We start from the raw sequence: 12,066 nt of genomic DNA on the forward strand, positions 1-12,066 counted from the left end.
ACCTGAGTTGCTTGAGTTTTCTCCCACCCCGGGGACTGCTTTGGTACGTCCCACAGTCTCTGTGTCCTGCAATGGAGTTGAACGAGAACAGTATATTTTTGTGCTTACCGTAAAATCTCCATTGGGGGAAACAGCACCCACCCATTTGTTCTGGTGTCCTTGGTTCGGTTGCCTGTCCGAGGGTTGGTTCTGGTAATTTTTGTCTGTGGTTTCCTTGGACATTTGCTGTTTTTTCTTTCCCTGTCGGTCCACTCCTACTGCTTTTGGGTCTGAACTGATAGCTCAGAGTCTGTAGGCGAGGTATGTCCTGCTGGGAGGGGCCGACTTTCTTTTGTTGCCTAGTTTTAGCCTCCTAGTGGAGCAGCATATACCCATGGTCTTTGTGTCCCCCAATGGATCCTCTGAGAAAGAGATTTTACGGTAAGCACAAAATCTACTTTTTGGTGCCTGCCATCTACATACAGAACATGAAGGAGAGGGGGTTCGGTGATCGCATGCAGAGAGGTAGCCATGTAATACTGGTGTTGTAATACAGGCGTCTGCCATCTGTATACAGAACATAGAGATCGGTAATCGCAGACTATGAGGTGCCTATGTAATAATACTGGTGTAAGAACACAGGCGCCTGCCATATACAGAACATGGGGTTTGGTGATCACCAAGAGAGGATTTGAGCAGTCTTTAGCCAGAGCTTAGTTGTTCCAGGTACAAAGCGTGGGACTGTTTCAAGTTATGGCTTCATTCACACTGCAGTTGTGACACTGCAGTGCAATACACAGGGTAGAATAGCGGGAGACGGGTAGAATAGCGGGAGAGAAAATACATCATGCAACGACTTTTTCTCCCGCTACTCCCATTAAAAAACAACGGTGCCCAATGGACTCCATAATAGTAAATGGGATCTGTTGGGACCCGTTGTTGCCCGTTGTGCCCCGTCCGATAAACGGACGTTAAAGCCTAGCGGGCAGGAGGCCTAAGATGATGGGAGATGGTTGGGCTCTCTGCTGACTCCTCACATGGAGCACATATTCACAGGTCCTTGGTTTTCTGTCTCCCATTCTTTTCAGATAATGAGCAGCTGGCAAGGTCTGGCACCAATTGTCTAGAGAACCTTGTCATTCTAAATGGAGAGAAATTTAGTCCTGAGGTTTGGGATCAGACATGTCACTGTATGCTGGACATCTTCAGGACCACTATACCCAGTGTGTAAGTTTCGCCAGTCATCTGCATGTTGTACTGGACAGTGTGACATAATTATAACATCTAATTTTTCTCTCTAGACTATTAACTTGGCGACCATCTGGGATTGAAGACGATGCGGTGGAGAAGCGCTATGTGAGTTTAACACATTGGTGGTTATTTACTAAAGTGATCCTGACAGTTTATCGAGTTTTATGCCCAAATTGTGTTGCATACTTCGTGTGCCAGAATTTGTAACAAAAAAAATCCAACAAACCCAACCAATTCTCCACTTTTCTCTGAAATCCTGAAAAGGGGGCGTTACCGCTGGGGGAAAGGGGCGTGGCATTTTCAAAAACTCCCAACATATTTACTAATGTTTCCACAAAAAATGTGGTGGATTAGGTCTCTGAAAAACCCAACAGCTCAAAGCAGTTGTAATAAAATGCAAAACGTAAGGAAATATTAGTAAATACCATGGGGAAATGTCTGTTGGGGAAAAAAAAACATAAAGAAAACTACATTCACCTCTTTGGGGCCATTAAGTGGTATCTCTCAGGTGGTATTGTTTTTTTTTGTTTTTTTTTATTCTCTTCCTTTTGTCTTCACAGGATCTGGATATAGATCGTCAGTCAGTGAGCAGTCAGGACAGGAATCCCTCAGAGAGGGCTTACAGCCAACTATCTAATACTACTGAGGAGAATTGGAGAGGGAAGTCCAATGAGAGTAAGTTTTCTCTGTTCTCCCCTCCCAGTATAACATGCACAGTCCATTCTCTTTCTAAGGATTAATAAACTGTGCACAGTCAGCCCAGTCCGTCTGGAGTAACATACAGTGCATAATCCATACTCTCTCTCACTGGAGAAATATACAGTGCATTGTCTCTATTCAGCCACAGTAACATGCATTGCATAGTCTATGATTTTATTTATCAGGATATAACAAAAAACCATTTGGTCCTTAAAAACTCTTAAAATTAGGTAAATATGCTTTAAGATGAACAACAGATTCCACCGTGCCATTATGTAACAAAAATGAAGCGAGAATTGAAAATGTTAACCCCACAAATCAGTATTTTGATTCATAATCAGTTATTGTTTCCTGTATCAGCCTCTCATCGTTCTGGATAAATTTTGCCAACTCTTTACATCTTTGGTTCAGTTCATTGAGATTTGTGGGCATTGGTTTATGCATTCTGGTGAACACATTTGAGGAATATAACACCCTTTCCCTCTGGACTAACATAGGGTTGACAGTCCTCTCTCTTTTTCCAAAATAACATACAATGTGCAGTCTAGTCTTTCGCTCTTAAGTAGCATACAGTCAACCTTAATAGTAGGCAGGGGCGTAGCTAGAAACCACAGGGCCCCGATGCGGAAAATTGTCCTGGGCCACCCTACCCATACATCCCCCCTTGCGACCTGCTTTCCCAATCCCTGACGACCCCCTTACTCGGCCTCAGACGCACAAAGATATCAGTGACTACAGCACAGATGGGACACAGTCAGGAGAATACACAGTGACTTAGGTGACTTATAAACAGGGCCGGACTGGGACCAGAAAGGGGCACAAAGATGATGGTCGCTTCCTCAAAAGATGGAGAAATGGATATTACTGCACTTGGTGAAGCATACTCAGAATGACAATATAGAAAAATTCTACCAATGAGGCAAAGATAAATAAAATATAACTTTTACTAGATTCACATAAAAGTACAAAGTACACGTTTTACAAAACAATAACTGGGCTCAATGATAACAAGTATTCCTGGTATGGAGGGAGTGTAGGGTAGAGGTGAGTACCTAACAATGACTAACCCCTGCTTAACAGCATACTAGTCTCAACCTAAGTGTGGATTGGGGTAAGGGAATGGCTATGTGATTATTACTGCTAGGATGAATATAAACACATAAGCCCTCAGTCTCCTCATTATTTCACCGGGACCTGTTGCTGCAGCATAATAGTATAGCCCCAGTGTATATGGGGCCCGGTTGCGGTTGCGACCCCTATAGCTGCGCCACTGATAGTAGGTGGTGCTGAATCTGCGCCTGTTCCTGTATAGTTCCTGGCTGACTGTCACTTTGTATCTCTGCTCAGGGCTCGCTGACCAGAAGTTGTTTGCTGGGCTCCTCATAAAGTGTGTTGTGCAGCTTGAACTCATCCAGACCATCGATAATATTGTCTTTTTTCCAACTACCAGCAAGAAAGAGGATGCTGAACATCTAGCTGCGGCACAGGTCAGACCCCATCTTACTATGTGATGTAGGTTTCTGGACTGTGGGGTTAGGCTATATGTGATAGCAGTCTGAGTGGATATAGCAGTGCTATTTGTCAGGCTGTAGTTATACTATGTTATTTATACAGAGGGACACGCTGGACCATGACTTCCATGCTGAATATGAAGACCAGGGAATGTATAAGTACATGTCCACGCCGCATCTCTTCAAGCTGCTGGACTGTCTCCAGGAATCGCACTCATTTGCAAAAGCCTTTAATTCTAACAATGAGCAGAGGACGGCGCTATGGAGGGCAGGTAGAGTGAAGTGTTCATTCTTTACTTGATGTGTGTGACTAGAGCTCCTGATCTCATAATCCTGACACCCTCCTGAGCACTATCCTAAATAGGAAAAAGCAGTCTGACACCTGGCATAAGCAGCCATTTAATTTCTCACTTCTGTCACTTTGCTTCCTTGGCAGTCAATCTATGATAGTGCCCGTCTGTCTTCTTACTGAAATGCTTACCCTACTCTCTGTCCATAAATGGAATAAGATTTAGTATCTGTGATGAACTGGATATTTGTTCATCCAGGACATGTCAGAAGGGGCTGAGCCTTAACCTTGTTTATATCCAATGAGTCTACCAGGGTTTTTTGGTTTTCGCATGTCAGAATTCAAGGAATGCTGGGACGTTGAATACAGATGATATAGATTTCCCTGTGGGATTTAAAAAAAATAAAAACTTATATGCAGTAGCTCCTCCCTATTGGTTCTTTGCACTCCATGAGATTTGGAGTCAAGGGGATATTGTGGCAGAAGTGCCTCTGTATGTGTATCAGAGTTCTCTGCCCTTTACTATAACAAGTTTTTGTTTTCTGTTCAATAGGATTTAAAGGAAAATCCAAGCCTAATCTTCTGAAGCAAGAAACCAGTAGCCTCGCCTGCTGCTTACGTATCCTGTTCCGCATGTACACAGATGAGCGTCGCAGAGACTCCTGGGAGGTTATAGAGCAGCGGCTGCTTAAGTAAGATACTTCTGACAACCCAAATGTCCTATCACATGCCAGAGTTGATAGAGTTGACCCCACAACTAGAATTCTTAAGGATGGATATCTTTCACTCATGTGTCTTTCTCTCTGTTATTACAGTGTGTGCAATGAGGCTCTGGCCTATTTTATTAATGTAAATTCTGAGAGCCATCGAGAGGCTTGGACCAGTCTACTGCTGTTACTGCTGACCAAAACCCTTAAAGTTAGTGATGAGAAGGTATGTTGTTCTCTTATCATAAGCTTTCTCCTTTGATAATGCATACTCTACTTTCTTTAGCAGAGAAAAGTTACAGAAACCATCCCATAATGGAGTTTTGTAGTGTTACACACCTGGTGTGAAACTGTAGATACGGGTTAGAAGGTGGCAGAGATATAGCATTGGTGTTCCTGATCATTAACTGCAATTGGTCAGCCTGTCACATGATGTGCATGGTTTTTATTGGTTGACAGATGTTCTTAAGGCCATATTTAATTCTACAGAGATGGACCCCCAACCTATTTTACTTGAACAGCAACTACATATTTAACAAACTTTAGTAAAAATGAATGTAAGAAACTTTGTAATACACCTTATTAGAGTAGTATGTGTCTTTATCCACTTACAAGGCTCCTTTCCTCCTAAATGCATCATTCACTCTCTGAAATTGCAGATATGTCTCCAGACAGAGCAGCCCACTGTGGAATCAGGTTACAGCTGCCCATAGAAGTCAATAAAGAGAGGAGGGTGAGGAGGCAGCAGCTGCAGTGAGACAGACAGGCACAGAGAAGTTGCTGAAAGCTCTAGTGTTAAATCTACCCCAGTGCTGGCTTCATAGTGTGTACTGCTCTTTATTGTACTTCATGCTGTTGTTGCTTCTGCAGGTCTGTTACAGAGATAAAGGGGAGCAGGACCTCTCTTCTGTGTATATTGAAACATCAAAGCAGCTAGTCTACACCCACTAGCTTAGGAACAATTGAAGATTAGAGATGGAGCATATAGAGAACATTGCCATGTATAAATTATACAATTCTATTATATATAACCTATATAGGAATGCCATTTATAGGTTATATAATAGAAATAGTGGTACTCCTCATGTACATATTATATAGGACACTGTATCTTGAGAAGTAACCTAATATGCAGTTATGCTTTTATAGCATTGCTATAATTTTAGCAAACTTCATTTGAATAGTAGGGGACCAGGTGCCAAAACCCAATAGTAGGGGACCAAGTGCTCTTAGCTCAGTGCTTAGCCAGTTTGTTTCACTTTTTTAGAGGGCGTTGTGAATGGTGTCCAGATTTCTAGACAATTTAAGACTACTATTGGAATCTGTGTGTCTGTAGCACTGTCTGTAAGAAGTTATTGTCTGTAGTGCTGTGTTTATTAGAGTGCTGGATGATGCCGGCCATGTTCTGATGTGTTTCTTTCTCTCTATAGTTCCGGGCTCATGCCTCAAGGTATTATCCACACTTGTGTGAGGTCATGCAGTTTGACCTGATCCCAGAGCTGCGTGCTGTCCTGAGGAAGTTCTTCTTACGCATCGGGATTGTATTCCGGATCTGGATCGCAGAAGAGCAGATGAGCGGAGGACATACATCTTCCTAATTGTTGGTCCAGGGGGGCGCTGTTGCTGGCTGCCGCTCTTCCTGTTTCAGCTCTGTGCGGGTTGACTGTATCCTCTGCACACTCTGAGCCTGCTACTTTTAGAAGGATGAGACAAATGTCTTGTATATTTTTATTTTTGCTACTTTTGGGTGTGAGGCTCTTGAATATATTTTAAGGTTGTTTGGGTTGATTCTTCCTTCCTGTTGGGTTGGTGTTCCATTGACTCCAAGAGTCGGCGCTGAGCTTTATTGACACATGGCTCCCAAAAATCTCCTGCACATAGTTACATCTAGAGGGGCTTTGTTGATGCTGGATAAAATATCATTGAATAGAACTTTCTTATATTCATCTTGTATTTCTTGTGACCCTGTTAAGGCTGATACCAACACCTGTCTGCCACAGCCTTGGAATACTCTACTACAAACATGTTGGGCATTCATGATGGAGCCACCCATCCACACCTGCTGAATCATTACACTGGATATGTCAGGGGCTCTGCCAGGGTCACTATCTGGCTTCTGTCTCTAATGTTCCTTATTCTTTAGGAGCCTTGTTTTTATTTTCTCCCCTTTTTTTTGCCCCATTCATCCATGTAAAGATTTTTTTTTTTCACTGGCTTTAATCAACAAATGTCAGATCTCTGATCTGGGATTAGAACGTGAGGGGCTAAACTGTGGGATATCTATACACTGTAATTTGCTTCTAGGACACACAGCCTTAGGAATCTTTTACATAGGGTGATTATTTCCCAAACAGACCAGGATTGCCCTGTGTAACAGAGTCAGCGACCAGCTGCTGAACGAGCAAACATTTGTTTTAGTGTTCTAGCAAATCCTAGTTTATCAGCCGCACATAATAGCGGATGTGTGGCTGATAAATTCGGGAAGGAACGGGCCTCACAAACAATCCACTGATCGGTGGTGCGGCCCTTCCTGCATCCTGGTTGAGCTGTATTAAGGCACTTGTTAACAGGGCTGTAGATCTTAGGAAATCTGCATGTTCAGGACAAGTTGGTATGTGATCGATTTATTATTATTTTTTTCTTTTTATAGGGCTTCCCCCCCCCCTGTATTTTCCTAGGCTGCTATATAGCACATGAAGCTTGGCTCCTCAGTCTCCTACTTGATGGTGCAGTATTATTGATCATTGAGGGGGTCATTCACTATACCTCTTAGCCAGTGTTATAATATTGTGTAGGATGTGATCTAACTCGAGAGGACAGTGTGTCAGAGGATCTAACTGCATACAGATATATATATATATATATATATATATATATATATATATATTTATGTATTTACACACACCCTCCCTTCCCCAGGAATGTTCTCTGTATAATATGTCCGCTGTCTAAGTTATTCCTTCTCAAACTCCTGATTTTAATGACTCTGCTGGATGTAAACATTTTCAATAGAGACCTATGAAATCCTCTGTAAAGTTTTCTATGTAAAATAGACTGTACCATAAGGTTATTATCTACTTTGCCATAATCAGGTGTCAATAAAGCTTTAATGGTGCCTGCTGGTGACTTAATATTTGAGGGAGGGGTCCCAGAAATATTTCCCCATCGCAGTCCTGTGGAGCTCATTCACACCTGTCTGTCCCACCTATTACTTCTATTAATTCTGTCTTTGCCTCACTGTTACTCTATGGCGCTGTTCACACTTTGCTATGCAGCTGGATCACACCTCATTCTGTACGTTACCCAATGAAGTTTGAAAGGAAAATTGTAATCTAGGTCCATATTTTACATCTAGAACATGGTGAAATGCTGATGAAAGACCTACGTACACAGATTTACAGATGAGAATCTGCATAGTTCATGTCTATGTTACAGAGGCTGCTACACTGAACAATGGAAAGAACAGAAGAAATGCTAAATTTCCAGATCATACTACTTCACATTCTTTGAATTTAATTTAAAGGAGAACTCCAGAGTATAAAAATTGTCGCCCATACTGCCGGCAGTAAAAAAAAAATAAAGATGTACCTATTAGGGATCGACCGATATCGTTTTTTTAGGGCCGATAATCGGCGTAGGTTAGGGGCTGTAGCCGATAACTTATACCGATATTCCGGTATAAGTTATCGGCTATTTAACCCCCCGCGACACCACTGCAGATCATTGATTTAAAGCGGGCGCTTTAAATCAATGCACTGCAGTGGCTTTTGCGGGGCCATAGGCCGCCGCCACCACCCGCTTCTCTCTCCCTACCTGTCAGGGTGGTCCGGGGCATCCATCCATCGTTCCTGTAGTGTCCGGGGGCGTTCCGGGTGAAGGGTGAACCGGTCTGGGCTGTCCTTCTCCGGTGGTCATCTTCTCCACTCCGGGCAGGCTCCGGCCTAGTACGCTGCATAGACGCCGCTGCGCAGTGACGCCCGTGCGCAGCGACGTAGCGGCGTCTATGCAGTGTACTAGGCCGGAGCCTGCCCGGAGTGGAGAAGATGATCGCTGGAGAAGGACAGCCCGGACCGGTTCACCCGAAACGCCCCCGGACACTACAGGAGCGATGGATGCCCTGGACCACCCCCATTACGGGTAAGTTTAATTTTTTTATTGACTCGGAGGGTGGGGGAGGGGCCCGACTGGTATAGCGGTATGGGCAAAAATCCATACCAGTATACCGCCCAGCATCACGATGGGGGGGTGCGGTGCGGCGGGTCGGGTAGCAGTCACGGTGGGGGCGGTGCGGGGCATTATCGGCTTATCGGCAAGGTAATTGCCGATACCGATAATGCCCAAAATCGTGATTATCGGCCATACCGATAATCGGTCGATCCCTAGTACCTATCTTCCTCCGCTCCCCCGGGGCCTCCGGTAACCGGCTCCGGTCTCCGCCGTGATCCTCTTCCTGGTTGCCGGTGGTCGGCGAGTCATACTGCGCTCAGCCAATCACCGGCCGCAGTGAAGTCCCGGCTCGGCCGGCGATAGGCTGAGCGTCAGTGTGACGTTTTCGGCCCCGGCAGCAGGTGCCGGTGTAGTGAAGAATTTTGTGTCCTGAAGCGTTCTCACACTGCCGCTCAGCCTATCGCCGGCAGAGTCGGACTTCGCTGCGGCTGGTGATTGACTGAGCGCAGTATGATTATCCGACCACCAGCAACCAGGAAGAGGATCGCGGCGGAGACCGAAGCCGGTTACCGGAGGCCCCAGGGGAGCGGAGGAAGGTATGTACATCTTTATTTTTTTACTGCCGGCAGTATGGGCGACAATTTTTATACTCAGGAGTTCTCTTTTAACAAAATTGTAACCCTTTAGGGTCTATTCACACATACATTATCCTGGGAATATTTGATGCGCAGAATTTAAAGCTGTGTTTAGTCATGTAGTTGACATTGAAATCTGAAACATCCACAGACCCATATGAGGGCTTTTTTTTTCTTGACCAATTGTACTTTGTAATGATATCACTCATTTTACCATAACATGTATGGCGAGCCTAAAAAAATATTATTTGAGTGAGGAAATTGAAAAGAAAACTGAAATTTTGCAAATTTTGGACGTTTTGTTTTCACGCTGTACACTTTACACTAAAAATGACGTTTTCTTTATTCTGTCGGATAATACGATTAAAATGATACCTATGTTTTGATACTTTTCTGTTATTGTACTGCTTTTAAAAAGAAAAACTAATTTTCACAAAATAAGTATATTTAAAATTCCCTATTTATACCAGGCTGTATAAGAGCTAATTTTTTTGCAACGTGATATGTAGTTTTTATTGGTACCACTTTTGCGTATATGTGATTATTTGGTCACATTTAATTTTTTTTGGAATGTGATGTGACCAAAACAGCAATTTTGGACTTTCATTATATTAGATTAACATTATACAGTCATGGCTGTAAATGTTGGCACCCCTGAAATTTTTCTAGAAAATTAAGTATTTTTCACAAAAAAGGATTGCAGCAACACATGTTTTGCTCTACACATGTTTATTCCCTTTGTGTGTATTGGAACTAAACCAAAAAAGGAGGAAAAGAAAATTGGACATAATGTCACACCAAACACCAAAAATGGGCTGGACAAAATTATTGCCACCCTTTCAAAATTGTGGAAAAATAAGATTGTTTCAAGCATATGATGCTCCTTTAAACTCACCTGGGGCAAGTAACAGGTGTGGGCAATATAAAAATCACACCTGGAAGCAGATAAAAAGGAGAGAAGTTCACTTAGTCTTTGCAATGTGTGTCTGTGTGTGCTACACTAAGCATGGACAACAGAAAGAGGAGAAGAGAACTGTCTGAGGACCTGAGAACCAAAATTGTGGAAAAATATCAACAATCTCAAGGTTACAAATCCATCTTCAGAGATCTAGATATTCCTTTGTCCACAGTGCACAACATTATCAAGAAGTTTGCAACCCATGGCACTGTAGCTGATCTCCCTGGGCGTGGACGGAAGAGAAAAACTGATGAAAGGTGTCAACGTAGGATAGTCTGGATGGTGGATAAGCAGCCCCAAACAAGTTCCATAGATATTCAAGCTGTCCTGCAGGCTCGGGGAGCATTAGTGTCAGCGCGAACTATCCGTTGATGTTTAAATGAAATTAAACACTATGGCAGGAGACCCAGGAGGACCCCACTGCTAACACAGAGACATAAAAAAGCAAGACTACATTTTGCCATAATGAACTTGAGTTAGCCAAAATCCTTCTGGGAAAATGTCTTGTGGACAGATTAGACCAAGATAGAGCTTTTTGGTAAAGCACATCATTCTACTGTTTACTGAAAACGGAATGAGGCCTACAAAGAAAATAACACAGTATCTACAGTAAAATATGGTGGAGGTTCTATGATGTTTTGGGGTTGTTTTGCTGCCTCTGGAATTGGGTGCCTTGAATGTGTGCAAGGCATCATGAAATCTGAGGATTACCCACAGATTTTGGATCGCACTGTACAGCCCAGTGTCAGAAAGCTGAGTTTGCGTCCGAGATCTTGGGTCTTCCAGCAGGACAATGGCCCCAAACATACGTCAAAAAGCACCCAGAAATGGATGGCAACAAAGCGCTGGAGAGTTCTGAAGTGGCCAGCAATGAGTCCAGATCTAAATCCCCTTGAACACCTGTGGAGAGATCTTAAAATTGCTGTTGGAAAAAAGGCGCCCTTCCAATAAGAGACCTGCAGCAGTTTGCAAAGGAAGAGTGGTCCAACATTCCGGCTGAGAGGTGTAAGATGCTTATTGATGGTTATACTAAGCGACTGATTTCAGTTATTTTTTCCAAAGGGTGTGCAACCAAATATTAAGTTAAGGGTGGCAATAATTTTGTCCAGTCCAATTTTTGGAGTTTGGTGTGACATTATGTCCAATTTGCTTTTTTTCCTCCCTTTTTTGGTTTAGTTCCAATACACACAAAGGGAATAAAAATGTGTATAGCAAAACATGTGTTACTGCAATCCTTTTCTGTAAGAAATACTTAATTTCCTTGAAAAATTTCAGGGGTGCCAACATTTACGGCCATGATTGTATTTTGATAGTTCAGACATTTACGCACACGGCGATACCAAAGATGTCTGTTAATTAATATTTTTTTACGATTTTGGGGGGTATAATTGGAAAAAGGGGTGATTTACCTTTTTATTGGTGGAGGCGATTTTTTCAAATTTTTCTATTAAATCTTTTTTTTTTTTTACATTCTTTATATCTTCATAGGGGGCTATTTGATTGCTAAAACTGTATAGTGCTATACATAGGCATTTCACTGATTAGTATTATAGGCAATCTTTTTTTCTGATGCCAGACCACAGGAGAAGAGCGGCGGAGGCAGGTGAGGGGACCTCCATCTGCCATTTTGGATGGTTGGATCTCTGCGGCCATGAAAAATTCTGCTAAAATGAAGAAACCAAAAAAAAAATGCAGGGAAAAAAGCATTGGCAGTTCTTTTTTGTGTTTTTGAGGTAAAAAAAAAACACCAGTAACAAATTGTGTGGCAACTTAGCCTAAGACTGAGTTTTCTCTTTCCTGTTTGGCACTATTCTGAGCTTGGTAGTCCTGCACACTGTGCTCTTTAATGCTTAGCCCTGTAGTGCTGTAC

At 42.9% G+C, this 12,066-nt stretch overlaps 1 protein-coding gene across 3 annotated transcripts in view; it reads left to right on the forward strand.

The window, feature by feature from the left end:
- ARFGEF2 (ADP ribosylation factor guanine nucleotide exchange factor 2) overlaps positions 1 to 7,551 on the forward strand; it is a 48,574-nt gene extending 41,023 nt beyond the window's left edge. Inside the window, exons 32-39 of one of the 3 annotated variants that reach the window (XM_056548869.1) lie at positions 1,068 to 1,206; positions 1,281 to 1,335; positions 1,791 to 1,905; positions 3,277 to 3,416; positions 3,544 to 3,712; positions 4,283 to 4,421; positions 4,545 to 4,662; positions 5,096 to 5,810. In XM_056548869.1, the coding sequence (XP_056404844.1) occupies positions 1,068 to 1,206; positions 1,281 to 1,335; positions 1,791 to 1,905; positions 3,277 to 3,416; positions 3,544 to 3,712; positions 4,283 to 4,421; positions 4,545 to 4,662; positions 5,096 to 5,149 (929 nt within the window). In that variant the 3' untranslated portion in view covers positions 5,150 to 5,810. Of the gene's footprint in view, positions 1 to 1,067; positions 1,207 to 1,280; positions 1,336 to 1,790; positions 1,906 to 3,276; positions 3,417 to 3,543; positions 3,713 to 4,282; positions 4,422 to 4,544; positions 4,663 to 5,095; positions 5,811 to 5,866 lie in introns of those variants that run through there. The other 2 variants (XM_056548868.1, XM_056548870.1) reach the window with 2 other exon arrangements.
- The last annotated feature ends 4,515 nt before the right edge of the window (positions 7,552 to 12,066 follow it).

The sequence above is a fragment of the Hyla sarda genome, chromosome 12 (genome assembly GCF_029499605.1).
Source record: "Hyla sarda isolate aHylSar1 chromosome 12, aHylSar1.hap1, whole genome shotgun sequence".
NCBI classification, from domain to species: Eukaryota; Metazoa; Chordata; class Amphibia; order Anura; family Hylidae; genus Hyla; species Hyla sarda.